This window comes from Nipponia nippon, unplaced genomic scaffold (assembly GCF_047370975.1).
Source record: "Nipponia nippon isolate SJK-2023a ecotype South Korea unplaced genomic scaffold, ASM4737097v1 scaffold_31, whole genome shotgun sequence".
Classification (NCBI taxonomy): domain Eukaryota; kingdom Metazoa; phylum Chordata; class Aves; order Pelecaniformes; family Threskiornithidae; genus Nipponia; species Nipponia nippon.
The window spans coordinates 5,022,001-5,041,880 of record NW_028262349.1 but is presented as its reverse complement, the minus strand read 5'-3'; the positions used below and the strand labels follow the sequence as shown (position 1 = coordinate 5,041,880).

Below are 19,880 nucleotides of genomic sequence, written 5' to 3'. Positions count from 1 at the left end.
AGCGTCCCTGCGCCCCCGGCTCAGCCCCGGGCTTTGGGATGGACGTGGGTTGAAATCACCCTCTTCAGCTCTGCTTAGATGGTTTGATTGAAGGGTTTGGAGGCCCTGCTGTCCCCTGAAGAGCCCAACCGCGAGGGCAGGGGGGGTCCAGGGAGGAGGCAGTGATGCCACCTGTGTGATGGTGGTGGCGGCTGCATCTGTGCCCATGGTGGATGCCACCTCCATGCCCATGGCTGATGTGGTGTCCATGCCCGTGCCATGCCCGTGGCCATGACTGATGCCTTGCTTGTGCCTGTGGCAGATGCCACATCCATGCCTGTGATGGATGCCATGTCCGTGGTGGATGCTGTGTCCGTGGTGGATGCCATGTCGATGTCCGTGGTGGATGCCATGCCCATGCCCATGGTGGATGCCATGCTCATGCCCATGGCAGGTGCCTCAGCTGCACACAGCAGGTCTCCAGGCCAGTGCCACCATCCCCAGGCATCCCTTGGCACTGCTGAGCGCCGCATCCCTCGCACCCTGAGCCCTGGCCTGGCCGTGACACGGACCAACCGCCTCCACCCCTGTGATGTGGCACCGTGGGGACCCTGGTGATGTGGTGCAACCCCAGCCACGGGGCTTTGCCCCGTGCCGACACCTCTGGCACTGCACCACGAGGTCTCATTGCGTGGTCCAGAGCCAGTGTTTCTTTGCATTTATTACAGCAGTGCATTGGAGCGCTGCGTTATCCAGGATCCGACCCCGAGCCCCAAAGCCCTCTGCGTGCATCGCAGCGTGAAGGACGGGGTGGGAATGGCTCGCTGCCACCTCCAAACCTCCCTGCTGCTTCCACCGTGCGCTTTCCGAACTGCAGCTCTCCCGGCCCCTCGGACCTCAGCATCTGCACCCTGGTGTGGGGACATGCTGGGACTGCTTGGGTGCACCTTGGGGCTGCTTGGGTGCACCTTGGGCCTGCCTGGGGACATGTTGGGGCTGCTCGGGAACATGCTGGGGCTGCTCGAGGGTCCCCGCGCTTCCGACATCCCCCCAGCGCTGGGTGTCTGCACCTTCTCCAGGGTCCCCCCCCGGGGGTGAGCATCCCTGTGCCAAGCGGGGCACCCCGGGGTGGGGGGGACAGGGGAGCCCCCCGGGGACGGGGTGAAGGGAGGCGGTGGGGTGATTCAGCGGGCCACGCAGGCGGCCCCGTGCCTGGGCGAGCCGGGACAGGCCGGGCAGCGGCACGGCCCTCCCCTGGGCGGGCAGCACCGGGGGGTGCAGCGCCGAGCACCCCGCTCCCAGAGCCCTGGGACCCTGCCCCGGGGGGGGGGGCGAGCAACCCCCGGCACCCAGGGCAGCGCCCGTCTGCAGCGCCGAGCACCGGCGCGGCGGGAGCGGCGGGGACGGAGGAGACGGAGGAGGAGGAGGAGGAGGAGGAGGAAGGGCAGGAGGTGGGGCTGGAAGTGAAACCGATTTGGGGGGGCGGAGCGGGGCGGGTTCGTCATGTGAACGGCCGCATGCTCGGGCAGAAGTGGGTCAGCGGCGCGGCGGAGGGGCAGGTGCCAGAGCCGCCCGGTGCCGCCGCCGCCGCCCGCCGCCGCCGCTCCCCGCCCGCCGCCGGGACCCCCCGCAGGGCCCCCCCATGCGCCCCCCGCCGCCGGCCTGACCGCCGCCGGCCACGATGCGAGGTGAGCCCGGGGAGGGGGGGGCTGGCGACGCCGGGGACCGCCCGGCAAAAGTTGTCGCCGGTGGGGGACGCGGGGGGGAGGCGGCATCGGGGGGTCGGAGGGGGACAGGCACCAGCCCCACGGGGGGACCGGCGTGGGCGCCGCCGGGGTCGGGCTGGCTCCTCCAGCTCCCCCTTTGCTGAGGAAGAAAATTCTTGTTTATTTTGCTTCGCTTTCCGACGCCGGCTTAGACCCGCTCTTAAGCTTTTCCTCGCACTAAACCCCTTAATCTCCTCTTCAATATGTTGCTCCCACCAGGGCTGGATTTATTGTGGGGGGGGGGTTTCCCCCCTTTCCCCCCTCCCCGCGGCCTCGGGGGCGGTTTGGGGCCGGGCCGGTGCTCCCGTGGGGACCAGCCGCAATTTGGGGTGCCCCTTATCCAGGGAGAGGGGGTGAGTCGTGCACCAGCGCCTGCCTGGTTTTATCCATTATTAAAGGCGATTCCTACTTTTCACCCCTCCACTTCGCAAAAAAGCAGGCGGTTGGGAGGAGGAGGATGGAGGGAGGAAGGCTGCGGCGGGACGAGCCACCGCGGCCCGGTGGCGGTGACGCAGCGGCGGCTGGAGCCAGCTCTCCCCATCCCTGTTCCCAACTGAGCTGCTGGGAGCACGGCTGGGACCTGACACCGTGAGGTGGGATTTTTATCCCCCTTTCAAGCAGTTTTCCATCATCGCCTGCCGCGCCCGAGCCCGTCGCCCCACCAGGACTTGCTTGCGCACGTCTTTAGGTGTGTTTTTTGGGTGCGTGTATTTAGGTGTATTTTCGGGCCCAATATTTAGGTGCGTTTTTGGGTGTACGTACGGGGACGTACAGCTTCGAGCTCCTCAAATCAGGTTTTCTCCCTCTGCGGCGCGGTGGCGGGCGCTGCGGCTCTGCCACCCGCCGCACTCTTGTGTAAACGCGGGGCGAGGGCGAGGCGAGCCCCCCGCGTCCCCTTCCCGCCCCGTGACATCCCAGGATTTCACCTTTATTAGTACGGAGGGAAGCATTAACGCCTGCCTAATTAATAACATCGCCTGGCTCTTACGTAGCGCTCGCACAGCCGGCACCGGGTTTAATTAGCAGCTGGGTGAACTTTTCCTTTTTCTAAAATATGTTTTTCCTTTTTCCCCCCCAATTACTGTGCGTTGACCCTAATTAAGGGCCAAACCCCCCTCATATCACATAATTTTCCCCGTCGGGCATTTTTCTCGCAATCCCACCCAGTGCAGGGTCCCCATCTCTCGCCGAAGCCCAAGTGCCGCAAGGCGACGCCGAATCGATTCAATCTCCGTTTTCTTCCCCAAAACCGCCTCCGCTCTGCCCCTTTCCCCGGGGGCCACAGCAGCTCCTCGCTCCTGTCCTTCCCCGCGCCGCGGCTGCGCCGGGGCCGGGCGAGAGGCTTTGCCTTGTATAATCCTATAGGGTTTCCAGCCCTCCTGCTCGCTTGTTTTGCAAGCGGCGTGGCGAGGAGCGTGCGGTGGCTCGGCAGCCTTTCCGACTTGTCCTAGTGACCTAGATCTGTCATTGGAAAAATCAGAGAGGGTGGAGGAGGAGCTTTCCTGCCCGTTTAGGCAGCGTGTGCACGCTGGCGCGGGCGAGGCCAACCAGCACCCATCGGCCCTCCTGCACGACGGCTGTGCCCGTCCTGGGTGCCATGGGATGGGGATGGGGATGGGGATGGGGATGGGGATGGGGATGGATGTCCGTGCCCTTTGCCTCCCGAAAACAAGGTTGGAGGAGAAGGGTGGCCACCGGCAACGTGGGGTCCCGTGGGATCCAGCCAGGATTTGGGATCCTTGACTCCTTGATCCGGGGAGCCGCAGCACCTGGAGGGGGAAAGCACGGTGATGGGGAGATGTTGGTCCCTGTCCCCACGGGTGGCAGCGGGTTAACCCCGCAGCCTGGCCGTGCTGGCAGCATCCCCTGCCCGTCCTGCCCATCCCTCCTCCCTGTCACATTTAACTTTGAACTCGGGCAGCGGCTATTTAAAGAGCTGCTAATGTCTAAATCGCGCCCGGTTTATTGGATGTGGTGAGCGGAGCCGCTCTCACTGCCTTTATTTAGCCCCACGGAGATAATTCCCCCCCAGTTGAGCTGCAGGGCCGGGGGGGGGGGATCTCCCACCCCAGCCCGGTTTCTCCCCACCCCCGGCGGGTGGCAGGTCCCCGTCCCCGCTGCCGCACCTTTGCCACCCTCTTGCACCAGCCAAAGTGCAAAGGGCTGCGTCCCGCGCTGGCAGGGCTGGCCTTGGAGCGGTGCCGCGCGGCTTGGGAGCCGGTGAACCACAGCAGCAGGGCAGGAGCCGGTGGCCGTGAGGGAGCCTCATCTCCTGCTGCTGCTTGTGGGTGAACTGCTTGCTACGATTTCCAAGCTGGGGACACGCACTGCACCACAGGACAGGGAAAAAACAGCACCTTGCCAAGGACCAGGGCGGCTACGAAGCCACCGGCCGTGTGGCCACAAGCGAAGGTGGCCGGGGTTTGCCCTGGGGCAGGGGGAGAGCGGCTGGGCCCTGCTCTAGCCCAAAGTTTCCAGGAAATCTCTGCTAATCAGTTAAGAAACCATTTCCCACCTCTGGCATCACAGCCCTGCATGGGGCCGGAGTTGCGTAATTTAAATTTTCCTTATTGCCCGCCTGGCCCAGGTGCTACCATTGCCCCTGCGATGTGGAGCCGGCGCTTCGAACATCACAGCGGGGCCGTGCCGGCCTCGTGCTGCAAACCGCCGCAGCCTCCTGCAGCCCCAGCCCGTTTGGGGTTACCCACCGGGTGCGTGGATGGGGATGGGATTTGCCGGCGGTGATAACCGAAATGCCAGGACCCTTGGGCACTGCAGCACAGAAGCCTGTTTAAAAGCAAAACCAAGGGCAGATGTAAAGGGGTGATCGTTCCTTTTATTTACTTATTTATTCCTCCTCCGCCAGCCCTACCCCACGGCCGCCTTCCCAAAATACAACGGCAGCTAATTGCTATGGGGAGGTGCAATGGCTCCCAGAGGCGGGTGCAGCCGGGAGCAGCGCCCGCTCCTGGGGTCGAAGGTTGCCGCAGGGAGTGAGGGAGCAGAGCCAGGTTTTGGGGCAGCGATGGGGAGGTGGGGTGGCACCGTAAGTCCCTGCGTGTCCCTGTGGGTCCCTGCGTGTTTCCGTGCAGCCTGGACCCATCCTCCTCCCCCTGCTCTGGGTGCACCAGGGGGATGCTGAGCCCAGTGGGGGGCTGTGCCTGCACCCCTGAGGGGGGGGAGAGGACGGTGGTGGCAGAGCATCAGAGCATCCCCCTGCCCTGGCTGGGGCTGGGGAGGTGAGGGAGGGCTGCGGGGCTGCTGCTAATTACCGGAGGTGCCCGTCCTGCGGCATCGATCGTGGCAGCGGGATGGGGCACAGACCTACTTTCCCAGCAGGTTTGCTGGGTAATGAGCCAGGGCACCGGGGAAGCCGCCTGCCCCGGCTCTTGCCCTGGCAGCTGAGGGGGTATTTGGGGCAGGGACGGCCACGGGGGCACGGAGCCACCTCCAAAACTGCCGGAGCTGGGCTGCTGGCTTCCCCACCCCGGCAAGGGGCACCCGCACCCCGGGGGTGGCTTTGCTCCCGTGAGGGGTGGCAGCTCCAAAAAGCCTCTGGCAGCAGAGGGGTCGCGCCACGTCCCGGTGCTCAGTGGGGTGCTGAGGGTTTTTGGGGTGAACCCTCCCCAGCAGCGAGATCATACAGCCAAGGGGAGGGATGGGGGGAGGAGGATGGGGCCGCCTGCGGCCGCTGGACCACAGAGGGAGGGTCCAGACCCCCGTGGCCGGATCCTGCAGGGCCTGCCTTGTTTTGGGGTGCAAGAGGGATGCCCGCCCTCAGGGTGGAGGCGATGGAGAGGAGGGTGTGCCAGAGCGGGAGGAAGGCTGAGTCTTGCTCCAGGGAGGGCAGCTCTGGCTCTGCCGAAACCACCGGAGCCGCCTGCCCAGTTCGGGGCAAGCGGTGCTGGGCTGGAGGGGACACAGATGGCTGGGTCCGGGGGGGTGACAGGGGACCTGGGGACCGTGCAGGGATGGACCTGCGTCCTCCACGGAGAGCTGCAGGTCAGAGCGGCAAACGGGTGTCCCCAGCCCGAGGTATCACCCCAAAATGCCCCAAAGGCCCCATTCCCAGCGGTGAGAGGTCAGGGTGCAGCCGCGGTTCCGTCCCGGTGCGGCCGCGGCCGTGGGAAGGGTTAACGGCCACGGCGTTACACAAGCACACAAGTGCATGGGGCCACGGGCAGAAAGTGTGTCAGTGGGACAGGATGGCTCCAGCCGTGGGGCCACGCAGAGCCACCGGACCGGGGCCAATCGCCACCGCCACGGCTGAGCCCCGTGGCCGGACGATGCCGCGGTGCCGCTTACATAAGGGCTGGCCGGTGGCAGCGGGCCGGGAGTTGGGCAAGAAATATTTACAGTGGGAGGAGAGCAAATACCATGGCCGGGACATTTTAATTGCCGGCTGGAGATTATATATATATTTTTTTTAACCCTTTTTTATTTCTTTTCCTGCCCCCTATTCAGCCCCACCGGCCCTGGGGAGGAGTTTTGCTGCCTGTCCCCCCCCGGGCAGGGGGAAGGGGTTCGCCTCCATCTAAATAAACCCCCCTTTTGCACAGCGTGGCCGATGCTCACGGGGTTGTGGTGGGAGGAGGAGGAGCAGCCCAGTGCTCCAGTGGGGAAACTGAGGCACGACGGGGGGGCCGTGCCCAGGGTGTGGGGTCTGCTGTGATGTTTTGCAGTGAGATTTGGGGAATGTGGGGTGCCGCTGCGGCCACCCCACCAGCACCCACGTCCCTCCCTGTCCTGCTGGCTTTGCCCCAGGGGGATGTCCAGCCCCTGTCAGTGTCCCGGGGGAGACATGGCTGCGGCACGAGGGGATGCCGAGGGAGCCGGCACGGTGATTCAGCCGGGGTTTACAAACAGAGCGGCAATTAAACGCTATTCTGGGCTGTAATTGCCATTGTGCCGGGGTTACGGCCGTATCTCCACGTCAGTTATTTGGGGCGAACGTCTTAGGAGCGGCTCAGGTGCCAGCTGCGGGCACGGCCGTGTAATTAGCAGGGTACTAATTAGAGCCCCAGGAGGCTGCAGGCACACGGCGAGCGGTCAGGGCTTCTCCTTCACGGCATCTGGGGGTGACGCTCGGCTCTGGAGGAGCCGAGACAGCATCGTCCCCACGTACCCTTAGCCCTGCCCACGCTGGCTACGGGGGTCTATTGGGGGGCTCGCGTGGGCCTGGGGGTGCGGGGCCAGGAGTCGGCCATCGGCATCACACGAAGCCAGTGCCATCATTGGCAGCCAGCGAACGGCTTTTGGGGCCCCATGGGGCGAGTGGGGCGGCACCCCTGGGCTCCGCTCGGTGGGTGCCGGTGGGTGCGAAGGCTGCGCTCAGCCCGGCTGTTTTGCCGGGTGTGCGGTGCCGGTAATTGCAGGGGGCCGGGAGTATCGGCCGCGGGCGTGAGGGCGCGGCGCACCGGCGATGCATCACCCCAGCGCTCCCGGCGGCTGCAATTACGTTGCATAACGAAGCGACGCCGCTTCCTGCCAGGGGTGGCACCACCTCCCTGTGCCCCCCCAGTGCCACCACCTCCCTGCCATCCCCGCGCTCCTCCCCGGGCGATAGGGGCAGGGTGTCGGGGTCCCCATGGTTTGCAGGTTGCACCCCTCTCTGGTGGTGGCGGTGGGAGCTGGGGAATTGGGGGGTGCCTTGGTTGTCGGAGCCCATGGGCGAGATGGGGGCACTGGCACGTCGCCCCGCCGGTGCCTCCCCCCACCAAAGGGGCGACCCCAGGGCTGCGATGCCAGTACAGAGTCGGGGGGGACTGGGACTGGAGGATGGGAGGATGGCCTGGGCATCCCTGCCTGCTCCCTGCCAGCCCCGGGCAGGCGGCTCTGCTGCCCCAGAGCCAGAAGTACAGTGGAGGCATGGGCAGAGGCTTTGGGGAGGGGCAGGGTGCGACCCAGGGGTCGGGGGGGGGGGGACGACGACAATAACACAGCCCTGGGAAGGGGGTTGAACCCCAGAATCGCCTGGTGCATTTGGAGCAGGAGCTGAGCAGTCGATGGATGGAGGAGGGATCTGTCCCTCCGCTTGCACTCGGACTTGGGGCAAGTCCTCCCCCTGCACGGCTGGAGCAAATCTGCCCCCGGGGGGGACTGATAGCATCCCGGGGGGACTGCTGGCAGCCCGGCTGCCCCGCTGCACGGCAAGGCTCACGCTGACCCGGTCCAGCCTCCTCCCAAAGCAGCGAGGGACCCCGGGGCACCACCGGGTGCCGGGGTGCGGGCGGCGCTGGCCGAGCACTGGGGCTGTCACCCGCAGAGGTGGCCGGGGCCCCCGCCAGCAGCAACCCACAAAACATGTCCCTCAACCAGAACTGGTCGCTCCCAGGGGAGGAGAGAGGCAGAAGGGAATTACTGGAGCTGGGGATTTGCACAGGCCCAGAAGATTTGAAATAACCATAATCTGGCCGCGGGGGTTATTTTGGCGCAGCGGCGGCTGCCCAGCACCCTCGAGAGCGACGCCAGGCTGAGCCTGGCCGGGGGGCGCGGGGGCTGGAGCGGGGATTAGAGGGTGCAGAGATGCCGGGAGGCACGTACGAGTCCCGGGGGTGCCCCGCGTCCCCCCCCCGCGCACACAGGGCGGGCAGAGCCAGCCCAGATCTGGGGCAGCTGGAAAATGAGGAGGACGAAGCCTATTAGCAGCTCAGTGCCAGCAAAGCAGAAGCGGGGAGGGAAGCGGATTTGCGGGGGGAAGGGGGCCGGGACCTTGAGCCAGCCGTGGCTATATCGGTCCTGGGTTTTCTAAGGAGCTGCCGGGGGGGGTCAGGGGCCCCCTGGACCCTCTGCTTGCGCCACACCCCTGGCAAGAGAGCGTCCGTGCCTGCAGGGATGGGGATGGTCCCTGTGCCGAGGATGTCCCTGTCTGTGGTGCTCCCCCAGCGTGCACACACCGGCTGAAAAATAAGGGGAATGGTTCCAAAATGGGGTCCCAGGGAGGCTGGTGCACAAACGTGCTGTACTCTCGTAGCTCAAAGGGCTTTTCTGCCAGTCTCTTGGTGCTGGAGAGGATGGAGGAGTGAATGGGGGTACCCCACGCCATGTGTGGGCCTTTTAAGGGTCCTCTCTGAGGCACAAGCATCCTTGCGGGGTCCGTGGGAAGGGCTGGGCTGCCGGCGGGTCCAGATCTCGTGCCTCAGTTTCCCCAGCTGCCGAGCAGGGCTGCAGCTGTCGCGCAGGGAGGGCCACCCCCCCTTGTTCGGTTCAGCGGTGGCCATCAGTTAACCATCAGTGGTTAACACTGTGGTTTTCCCCCTTATTCCCCTCCGCCGCAGCCCAAATTGAAGTGATCCCGTGCAAGATCTGCGGAGACAAGTCCTCAGGGATCCACTACGGCGTTATCACCTGCGAAGGCTGCAAGGTGAGCCCAGGGACGGGTGCCAGCGGGTGGGTGGCCGCGGGGGCTAGCATCCCGCCGGGCGCTTTCCCAACGCCTCCCTGTTCCGCGCAGGGTTTTTTTCGGAGGAGCCAGCAGAACAACGCCAGCTACTCCTGCTCCCGGCAGAGGAACTGCCTGATCGACCGCACCAACCGCAACCGCTGCCAGCACTGCCGCCTGCAGAAATGCCTGGCGCTGGGCATGTCCCGCGACGGTGAGTGGTGCCTGGGGTCCCCAGGGGCCCATCCACTCCTCCTTGGAGGGAGTTGGGCCGTCGGGGCCAGAGCTGCTTCCCCCGCGAGGCCAGCGCTGGGAAAGGAGGGGTTTGGGGAGCAAGAAATGCTTTTGCATTTTCCATGGGAAAATTTAAATCTGTTCTGTTCCGTTCGACCCAGGGTCGGTCTGGGGTGGGGAGTGCATCCGACGGGGCCCCTGCCCCGCTCGGGGCTCATAGACCCCCAAACCACGAGCTCCCCCGGGAGCCAGGACCCTTCCCAGGGCAGGTGGGCGGTCGCGGCTGCCGCTCTGCAGGGGCAAACCTGCCCTGACGTGTCCGCCCTCTCCTCCCCGGGCAGCGGTGAAGTTCGGCCGCATGTCGAAGAAGCAGCGGGACAGCCTCTACGCCGAGGTGCAGAAGCACCAGCAGAGCCAGGAGCAGAGCGGCGGCACCAAGGATGAGCCCGAACCCCTGAGCCGTGTCTACACCACCAGCGTCAGCAGCGGGCTTTCGGACCTGGATGATATCTCCACGCTGTCGGACGGGCTCCTCTTTGACTTCCCCCTCACCCCTGATGGCAGCAACACCTACTACAACCTTGACCTGCTCACCTCGGCGCAGCCCTCGCCCGACCAGTCCAGCCTGGACATGGCCGACGCCACGCTCATCAAGCAGGAGTCCATCTACGAGCTGATGCTGGAGCCGGCCCTGTTCGCGCACGGCGCGCTGGAGGGCGGCCAGCTGGCTCCCGATATCTCCATCCTTGAGATTGGTGAGCATTGGCGCTGTCCCGGTGCCATGCCGGGCACACACGGGGCGTGCAGCCCCAGGGATGGTGCTTGGTGCAGCCCCAGGCTCCCTGTAGGATGCATCCAGCCCTGGGTGCCCGCACAGCTCACAGCAAGGTACCGACCCAGCCTCGGCTCTCAGAGCAGCCCCGAGCCCATCCCCTCCTCCAGGCTGAGCACTGATGGAGCTCGGCACACCTGAGGTTGCCCTCCCCTCTGCCCAGAGGACGACCCCTGACGCCCCATCTGTCCTCAGATCCCTGTGACATCGTGTGTGAGCCCCTCTGCCCCCCAGGACACCCGGGAGAGGACAGCGATGGGGTGTGGGGACAGGGAGGCCGGTGGGGTCCCCGGGACTCACCACCCGCTGCCCTCGCCTTGCAGACCGGGTGGCCCAGAACGTGGTGAAGTCGCACCTGGAGACGTGCCAGTACACGACGGAGGAGCTGAAGCGCCTGGCGTGGAGCCTCTACTCCCCCGAGGAGGTCCGCGCCTTGCAGAGCAAGGTGAGCACCGCTGCCACTGCCCCCGCCGGCTCCCTGCCACAGCCAGAGCCACGGCAGCCCTCAGCCAGGGCCACTGCTGTCCCCAGTGCTGCACCGAGGAAGGCGAGGAGGATGAGGGGGGTCTTTTGGTGCTTTGGGAGCTGCAGAAGCCCAACTGGGGGGAATGTGGGGGTGTGGGTGGCAGGTCACGTCCCCGTTGTCCTAGTGCCACCACCTGCTGTGGGTGGCACGGCACCTGGGTCCCTTCCCTGCCCTGTGCAGTGGGGACAGGGGGAGCAGTGGAGCCAGGGTGATGTAGTGGCAGCAAACCCCAGGTGACGGGGTGGCAGCGAGCCCTAAGGGACGTCCCCGCTGTGCCGGCAGAGCTGCGAGGCCATGTGGCAGCAGTGCTCGCTGCAGATCTCCAACGCCATCCAGTACGTGGTGGAGTTCGCCAAGCGCATCGACGGCTTCATGGAGCTCTGCCAGAACGACCAAATCATCCTCCTGAAAGCCGGTAAGAGCGGGGGATCCTGCCGTCCCCCTCGCGTCCCTGCCGTCCCCCTCGCGTCCCCAACGCCTCTCCCAAGTGGCAGCCGTGGTGCCGAAGGCAAATCCCATCTTTTCTCTTGGCTAGTGCTTTCCTTTCTGGATCTCCCCTCCCTCACTGCCCCGGTTGCCCCTGGGCTCGGCATCGGTGCTCGGTGAGCAGGTACCGGGCTGGAAGGAGGTTAAGGCCACTTTTAAAGGCGATGGTATAGAGAGGGACACCGGGAGTGGCCGCCCCGGCCAGAGGCTTTTCTCCATGGTTGCCCTCAACCAAATGTCACCCAGAAACTGGGATGGAAATGAGCACAGTGGGTTTTCCCCTGGGAAAAGGGGTGCCAAACCCAAAGGGGAGCAGGGAGGGAGAAGAGGAAAGGATTGGCCTCTTCTCCCAGCAAGAGACTGGGAAGAGGAGGACAACGGCAGCGCACACCCATGTCCCCCACCCGTCCGTCTGCCCGAGCCGGCGACGCCGTGCCCAGGCGAGGAAGCTGAATGTGCAGAAGCCCCCAAATGCCAAAAAAGGTGGAAAAGTTGCCCAATTTCTAAACTTTCGGGGCTGGGGAGCTGTGAGCCTCACCCAGCACAGGGGATGGGTGCCAGCATCCCAGCAGGGTGCTGTACCCTGAAGCCAGAGCTGGCCGTGCCCAACACGCTGGAGTTTAACTCATTCTTTCATTTCTTCCTTCCATTTTCTTTTTATTTATTTTGTTTTCACCCTCTCCTCTCTCGGTGCTCCACCATGACCTCAATCGATCTCTGTCCGGCTGTGAATGCCGGGATAATGTTTCCCTTTGGTGAAATATTGTGGTCGCAATTGGAAACCTTAAAAAAAACCCCAAACCTCAAATCCAAATTGGATTTATTGGAATAACCATTCTGCTCTTGGGAATGAACAATCTGGACTTCAAACTTGCACTGGGGGCTTTCCTCTTTCTTACGTTTGGTCCTGGGATGATGGAAACCCCCCTGCCCTGCCCTGCCCCGCCCTGCCCTGCGCTCTCTCTGCCTACGTCAGGTTGCCTCGAGGTGCTCCTAATCCGCATGATCCGCGCCTTCAACCCCTTGAACAACACCGTCCTCTTCGAGGGGAAGTTCGGCGGCGTGCAGATGTTCAAGTCGCTCGGTAAGAGCCGCTTCGCTGCGCCTCTCTCGGGGCTCTCCTCTCCTTTCAACACCCGGACAGGGCTGGGGTTTGCAGCCAGGTGAAACGCAGCATCCCTGCGGCTGGGCTAAATCCCCGGAGCACAGGAGGGGGTGAGGCCCACCTGCGCTTGCTCCCGCTCCTGTTGAGATCGGGTTGATGCGCACCGTGGTCGGGACCTGATTTCTGCCCCAGCCTGAAGCCCAGCCATGCTGGGCAGCGTCTGCTGGGGACCCCCCCTTCACCCATCTCATCTCCGGAAAGCTTTCCGAGCCCCGGGTGCCACTGGGGTCTGCCGGTGGGTGGGATTGTCAGGGTGCCGTGGGCAGTGTGGAGCCACGACGTCCCCTTCTTCCCCGCTGTCCCCCCATCAGGCTGCGACGACCTCATCGGTGCCGTCTTCGAGCTGGGGAGGACCCTGTGCCGCCTGCAGCTGTCGGACGAGGAGCTCGCCCTCTTCACTGCCGCCGTCCTGCTCTCCCCGGGTACGGGGGGGCTCTGGGGGGGACGCGGCAGCCGGGACCGGCCAGGGAGGGGGGGTCTCGTGCCAAAGCAGGGGAGAGCTGACCTGTAAATGTCAGCACTGCTGGATGATTTAAGTTATTCCCAGGAAAGGAGGTTGGGGTAAAAATGCATCTAAAAATGCACAAAATGCATCTGCCAGAGCTCCTCGGTGGGAGGAGGACCCACGTCCCCCACAGCGGGGTGGGGAGGGGTGAAGAGGGGCCACCTGGCCATGCCACCGTCCCCAAAAACATCCCGGAGAGCAGGAAGGGATAAAAGAGCAAGAGGCCACCGCGCTGTGCTGGGGGGAGACCCCCATGGCAGCACTGACATGGCCATCGTGTCCCATAGATCGGCCGTGGCTGACGGAGTCCAAGAAGGTGCAGAAGCTCCAGGACAAGATCTATGTGGCCCTGCAGCACGAGATCCAGAAGAAACACTCCGCCGAGGACAAGCTCTCAAAGGTAGCGGTGCTGCCTGCATGGGGCGCGGGGAGCCTGGTCGGGGCACGGCACGTGTGCCACGGGGAGACATCTGAACCGGTGGATGTGGCTGTGCCAGAGCTCGTTAGCCACGCACAGGCGTTTTTTGGGGCATGAGCCCTGGGACCTGTTGAAGGAGGAGAATTTCTCTTTCCAAGGGCTGTGCATCTCCGCCGGGGTGCAGGCGGAGGCAGCTGTGCCGTTGGCAGCCCCATGCCACTGAGCCCGGCAGTGCATCAGGCAGTGGGGGTTTGGGGCAAAAGGAGCCGTTTCAGGAATGCCTTGGGCACGACGGAGCTGGGATGGGGACGGGGGGCACTGGGGGACTCCTCGCGCCCTCCCAGGCACTGGTTTTCCTGCGGAAAGATGTGGGTTTGCCTTGGAGGCAGGGCCACGATGCTGCCAAAGGTGGGGGGTGTCTGCTGGTGCCCCTGGTGCCAGGCAGAGCCAGTAGCCCCCCAAACCCACCCGTGTCCCCAAGGGAGGGGGAGCAGGGGCGTGAGGGATGCTGGCCGGGAACCGAGTGGTCACCAGTTCCAGCTCCTTCTCTCCCCGCAGATGGTTTCCAAGCTGCCCTTGATGAAGACCATTTGCAACCTGCATTTGGACAAGCTGGAATTTTTCCGTCTCCTGCACCCAGAGACCGCCATGAACTTCCCACCCCTTTATAAGGAGGTCTTCAACTCGGAGCTTCAGTACAGCGACCCACGGGAGAGCTAAGGCTGGAGCCACTGGCCCCCTTCGAGTTCCCAAAAATCCAGAGATGAACTAAACTTCAGAGACTTTGGGCAGTTTTATTTAAATCAAATAATCAAACTCAAGAGAACCTGGGGGGCTGGGGTATCTCCCCGGCCCCGTTTCCTCGCTGTGGATTGCAATAGCTCTTGAATGTAAAGCACCTTGAAGGAAAAAGTGAACGGACTTTGCCATACCAGTGAAATGAATGTGAAATCTCTGCTCGGGAGAGGAGATGCTCCTGGCAGTGGTAAGGGACCGACTCCTCCCCGCAGTGCACGGATCCAGGGGAGCTCACACCATGCACACGCCGCCGCGCTCGCGGTGCGGCCCTTCCCACCATCCTGGCTGCATTCTCTATCTCTGATTTTTAATTTTTTTTTAATTCCCCCCCCCCCCCCCCCCCCGAACACAAGGCATGGGATAAAGAAGGGGCAACGCAGACTCGGCCAGATAGGGGTGAGCCAGGCCAGTGGGGGCAGCTTTGGGCTCCCGGCTGGAGCCAAGGAGAGGGTGAAGGCAGAGCCTTCGCTTGATTCCTTCTCCCATGGAGCACAGGGTGACCTCGGGAGCTTGACCAGGCTGTGGCCGGGATGGGATTCAGCACAGGATTTCCCCATCGGGAGGCTAGTTTGAGGGAAAGAATGCCCAACGCAGCAGGGGAGAAGCTTTGCAGGGTCTCCATGCCCTCTGTTGCAGCATTTTCCCAAATGCCCGGCCAACTCCCCGTCCGGCTGGCCAACCACCTGGCTTTTCGGAGCCAATTCAGCAGGGCCGCCCGCCTCATGCCACCTTTCTGCATCCTGAGCGCTTTTTGAAGAGGGGCTTTTCCCTTGCGACTGCGGCCAAATCCCAGCTCCTGGCTGCTCCACCCCAGAGGCAGCCGCAGGCGTTGGCGCGGGCGCCGGGGCTCGGTGCCCGTCCCCGCGCGTTGTCGCAGGCAGTGGCTCTTTGGGTGCCAGCTGCCGCACGTAGTTTTCTTATCGGTCCCGTGGCTTGGCACCCAGAGGAGGTTTTGTGGCCTTTCCTCTGCCCAGCCTGCAGCTGGTCCCACTGCCGGATCCCCGCTTCCCACACTGGGACCACTGGGAGCGCAGCCGTGGCTGCTGTTGCAGGTTGAGTTGGACCCAGGCTTTTCCCCCCAAGGAGCTCTTTAGAACTGTTATTTTGGGGTTTGGTCTCTATTTAGCAGGACCTGGGGGCTTTTTAGGGGGAGAAACTGCCCGTTGGGGTCAAGGGGAAGCGAAAGGTCCTTGCTCCTTCCCCGGGAAGTCACGGTGTGGTTGGGACCTGCTGCTCTGAGGCTCAAAAGGTGAAGAAGGGATGGGTTTGTGGGGTGATGCTGCTGTAGCCCGTAGCTGGCGGGGCCGCTTGAGGGACTCTATGGCCAGGCTCTGCAGATGGTTTTTCCGTCCCTATTCCTGCTCCTCCTGCAGCGAATGCCAAAAGCTACGAGGGAAACACCTGCTCTGAGGCAGCCCCAGTTTCTGCTGACAAAGGGCTAAAATCCCAGGCCCCTTTCCGCTTCGTGTTGGTTTCTCGTGTGTCCAACCCCATCCTCCAGCAGCTCGGATCATCTCCGAGTGCGAGCTGAAGACCTTCAATTCCATAACTGCACCCCTTAAACAAGCAGCTTTCTTAGTGATGGTAAGGGATATTGATGCTTTCAGTTAAAAGACCTCCTAGGGAAGACCATGGACCAACCTTGACCAGGGAAGACTCACCGGGAAGCCGATGGGATTTTTGCTTCGGTATAAGGCAGAGAAAAATTTGGGACCGTGCTATTCCCCGGCAGCTGCTGTCCACCACGTACAGCCATGCGCTTTCTGGTTTTGCTAACCGCAGTCTGAACTGCTTCTCGGAGCGTATCGGAGTTCGTCAGCCTTGTTTCTCTCCCCGCTGGCGTTAGAGCCCAGGTCTCCGGTGAAGGCTGCTGACCCTCCCAGCGGCCCCATGCGATGTTGAGTGCCAATGCGTCGTTCTCCAGCGCAGCGTTCACCGGGGCGGGGATGCGCCGTGCTTGCTTCCTGCCCTCTCAGATCCTAAAGCTTTGACAGAAGTGAGAAGTCAGTACTGCCTTTTTTCTTCCGTCTAGAGGGTTGTGCCTTTTTTTGAAGCATCATTTCCGACAGCACCGTTCGCTTCCCAGCTCCTCTCTGCAGGGAAAAGCACTCGAGAAAGTGAATGTGCTTTGCGGAGGGGGCTCTCGCCCTCCGTTTCTGCAGGACAGCAGCACTCCCTTTCTCGGAGGAAACAGCTGCGGGTGTTTTGAAATGTTTGGGGGAAAAAAAAAGCACACACCCTTCTTCATGCCCTTGGTACTCGTCAGCCAGCGTGCACCAATGGTCAGTGTCACTGTTTTCATTTCATCCGGCAAAGAAACCAAGAAAGCACCTTAAATTGGGAAAAGACTGAGCCCTCGCCACTGGTGGCGTGTTTCTGGCTTACGACACAGCGTCCGTCTCATGGGAGAGATTTTGGATTCTGAGCAATAAAAGCCCCCGTGGGAATCTAGGGAAGACTGGAAGTATTAAACACGTGTAACTCAACCTGCCAAACTGCGGGAACCTGCACTTTTAAGTTAAGAACCGACTTGTTGATTAAATTGCTTGGGAGGGGATAAATGATTAAGTGTTGATTAAATGATTTCTTGCCTGGGACGGGCGGCGTGCATCGAAAGGGATGGCAAGGGCACGCCGAACCCCCCGCGGCAGCTCTGCTGGCTGCAGCCTCTGCTTGCAGCTCGCCTGAACGTGCAGGGCCGCGGTGGCTGTGCCAAAGTCACTCGCGCTCCCTCTGTGCCACCAACAGCAGCAGCTCGGCGGAGCCAGGCATCGAGCTTGTAGGGAAAGGGCGAACAAAAAAGCCCGGGTAGAAATGCCTGAAAAGGGGAGATTTCCGCTCTCCCCTGCGCCAGAGCTGCGTGTGGCCGGCGGAGATGATGCACAGGAGCCCCGAGATCCCCGACTCGCGTCGGTGCTTGGTCCTTGGCATCTCGGAGACGTTTCCATCCCACCGGCCAAGAGACGTTTTGCCGCTTTATTTTCAAACAGACCTCGGCAGCGGTTCCCTTGAGCGGGGTGACCTCAGCCGCGAGGGATTGCTCTTTTCCAGATGAAGATTAATTTTGTGTTTGTTTGTTTGCTCTGGCAGTTTAGCTGAGTGTGCATTTCCACCTCCAGAACCCTCACACTGTGTATAAAAACGGATAATATATATATATAATATATATTCTTGTGAATGTTGGTGCAAAAGAGAAAAATATATAAAGTTTCAGTCGGTTTTATGTTATTTTTTATCTATATGAATGAAAGGAAGAAATGGAAAACATTTTTTTTCCATTTACCACCCTCCACACACACCTACCTGTAGATACCGACAGGTTTTATGGAAATGTTTGACTTTTTAGATTTAGGAACATGCTTCTGTTCTCATTGAATGTTCTGTCTTGTAAGATTGTAATTTCTATTTTTTTAAAGAAAAGAAAATAACTAAATAAAATTTCCTCTTTCGGACCAGTCAGCTAGGAAGGGAGGGCAGGGGAGGGAGAAATGTTTATTTAAGGACAAAAGCGTTGTCTGAATTTTTCATGACATTAAATAAAAAGTAATATAATGTATGGACGGAAAACTTTTTATTGAGGTGTATTCTATAGGTATATAGATGTATATTGCACAAAATTTACAGGGAGAAAAATAAAGTCTCTTTTACAAGGTAAAAAACATAATAGTATTGGAAATAGTGACTGTGATTCCAAATTTCAGCAAAGGGTGAGACTGGAAGCAAAGCCCTCAAAGTCACAGAAAAGCCTGTCCTTTCTTCAGCAGTACCAGAAGCCCCAGGCCAGTGCAGAACTTGGAGACCAGGCTGGATTTTAGCTGTGGTAAGGTTATTGGGTCACCTGCAGCTAGGCACATGCTGGGAAGGATCCTGAGATCTGGGAAGGGGCTTCATCTGGGAAACCTCTGTTCAGACACCCCCAAACTGCAGCCAGCAACCGCACTGGGCAGTACTGGGGACACGTTTCAGGGCAGGGGGTGCGTGAGTTCGTTTTTCAAACAGTAGCCAGTCCTAGGAGGGAAGGAAGGAAGATACGTGCCCTGGATCCAAGGACTCGGATGCAAGGACTCCTCTCCGTCAGGATGCAGACGGTTCAAAGGTATCACTGGGTATCAAGCGTGCAAATCTCATCCTCGTTTCCCCCTTCTGCTTCCCCTGAAAAAAAACTCACCTGGATGCATGCTCCCCGTGCAAATCCAGAGCATTTCTGTCCCTGGCAGCAGCGGTTTAACTGTCCAGGAGCTGTGGAGCAGAGCAAAAAAATGAAAAGGGATCCTTGGACCAGCAGGGTCAGTAAATCCCAGGGTCTCGCCTCACCGGCTCCCCAGCTGCTACCGCTCTGCCTTTCCCAGGAGGCAGCACGCGTCCTCCTTCACAGTTCCCACCCGCAGAGTTTATATATTGCAGGACAAAACCTGGCTGCTACTGAGAGCCGGGAACAGCCAGAAACATGGCATGGCTCGTGGAGACATGGGGAAAGGTTATGATCCTGTTTGGAGAGGGAGGGAGAGGAGCTGGGGTGGCCGGGACTGCGGGGAACTGCGGTGTGCAGCGTGGGAGCACGCAGGGACCAGCCCGAGCTGCGGCAGCGACGCGGGTGTAGCAGCCCACGGCCCCGCCAAATTCCCACACGCTGGCACTTTTATTTGGTTTTCATTTTAAAAAAGATGTCTTTTTCCACAAAAAAAAAAAAAAAAATCATGTGTCTTCCTTTTTTTTTTTAAATAAATAAATGAAAGCATGGGAAATCTGTTACAAATTACCTTGCAAAGAGCTACACTTTAAACAAAACACGTTTATGAAAAACAGCTTTTCAGTTCCAGGGGCGATGCTGGGAATCGGTGAGAGGAGCCTTAACATCTGCGGTCGGTGGGAGCCAGCGGAGGACGGGTTCAAGGGGTCCCTGGAACCCCAAACACCTGCAGCGAGAGGTGGCAGGACGCATCTGTCCTACCTTCCCCAGTAAGTGCTCCCTCTCTCTTACTGGTGGCCCAATGTCTCCAGTAGCACTGGATTTACTGGGGCGGGGTGACCTCTACTGGTTTATAGCTAAAATATTCCCTGTGTGTCTGTGATGCTTCTAGACCGATGGAGGCCTGATCCTTCCCTCCCAAAAATTATCTGCCCAGCTGGCAAATACTGCAGCCAGTGGCACGGCCTGCGCCCGCTTTGGGGAGCAACCCCCAGCAAAGCTGGGCAGCCTGCCTAGAGCAGGGGCCGGACGCGAGCAACGAGCCCCAAGGGCTGTATTTTAGGGAAATGTTGCAGATGAGGGGTGTGAAGGCCTCAGCGTTTGCTCAGCTAAGTGTTAGAGGGCTGAGTCTGACTCACACAGCCTGGAGCTGGGAGTGCTGCATTTACAGAAACCGCAGCCCCAGGGCTTGTAAATGGTTTTAAAGTAGAGTAGGGTTTATATACGGCCAACTTAACAGCATTTAGATAGAGCTGGTACCTTGGAGATGGACTGGTACCTATGTTAAGGAGTTTAATGCAGTGTAAATAAGGAGTTAAGGAGCTATAGAACCAACAGAAGGGTATAAATCCATAAAGTGTATAAATCCAGCCGCCAGTGTGGCTGGGTGGGGGCTTCCCAGGACACTGCTGTCAGCACAAAGATTTCAGAGTGATTGGTCTGTTCAACCCTCCCCACCCTGTTTTGCTGAGCTGCAGAAGGGGGTAAGCTCCATTGTTGCTGCTGCTAATTTACCTGGCTTATTCAGAAGTGAAATCGGCTTTTAATGACCGATGTTATAAACAGCAATATCTCCTCAATGACCACACAGCCCTGGCTCC

At 61.0% G+C, this 19,880-nt stretch overlaps 1 protein-coding gene across 1 annotated transcript; it reads left to right on the top strand.

Moving 5' to 3' along the window:
* Positions 1-1,556: 1,556 nt before the first annotated feature.
* On the top strand, positions 1,557-14,411 carry LOC104009658 (nuclear receptor ROR-beta). Its single transcript, XM_087769140.1, has 10 exons — positions 1,557-1,667; positions 9,023-9,108; positions 9,199-9,340; positions 9,702-10,115; positions 10,516-10,637; positions 11,001-11,133; positions 12,181-12,288; positions 12,681-12,791; positions 13,162-13,274; positions 13,851-14,411. The coding sequence occupies exons 1-10, from the start codon at positions 1,661-1,663 to the stop codon at positions 14,010-14,012; spliced, it is 1,398 nt and encodes a 465-aa protein (XP_087625266.1). The 5' UTR covers positions 1,557-1,660; the 3' UTR covers positions 14,013-14,411.
* Positions 14,412-19,880: the final 5,469 nt, after the last annotated feature.

Bases quoted from the DNA above. Each gene is read 5' to 3' on its own strand.
- LOC104009658 (XM_087769140.1), top strand. The intron at 9,109-9,198 runs GTGAGCCCAGGG...TGTTCCGCGCAG, and splicing joins TCACCTGCGAAGGCTGCAAG to GGTTTTTTTCGGAGGAGCCA. The intron at 10,116-10,515 runs GTGAGCATTGGC...CTCGCCTTGCAG, and splicing joins TATCTCCATCCTTGAGATTG to ACCGGGTGGCCCAGAACGTG.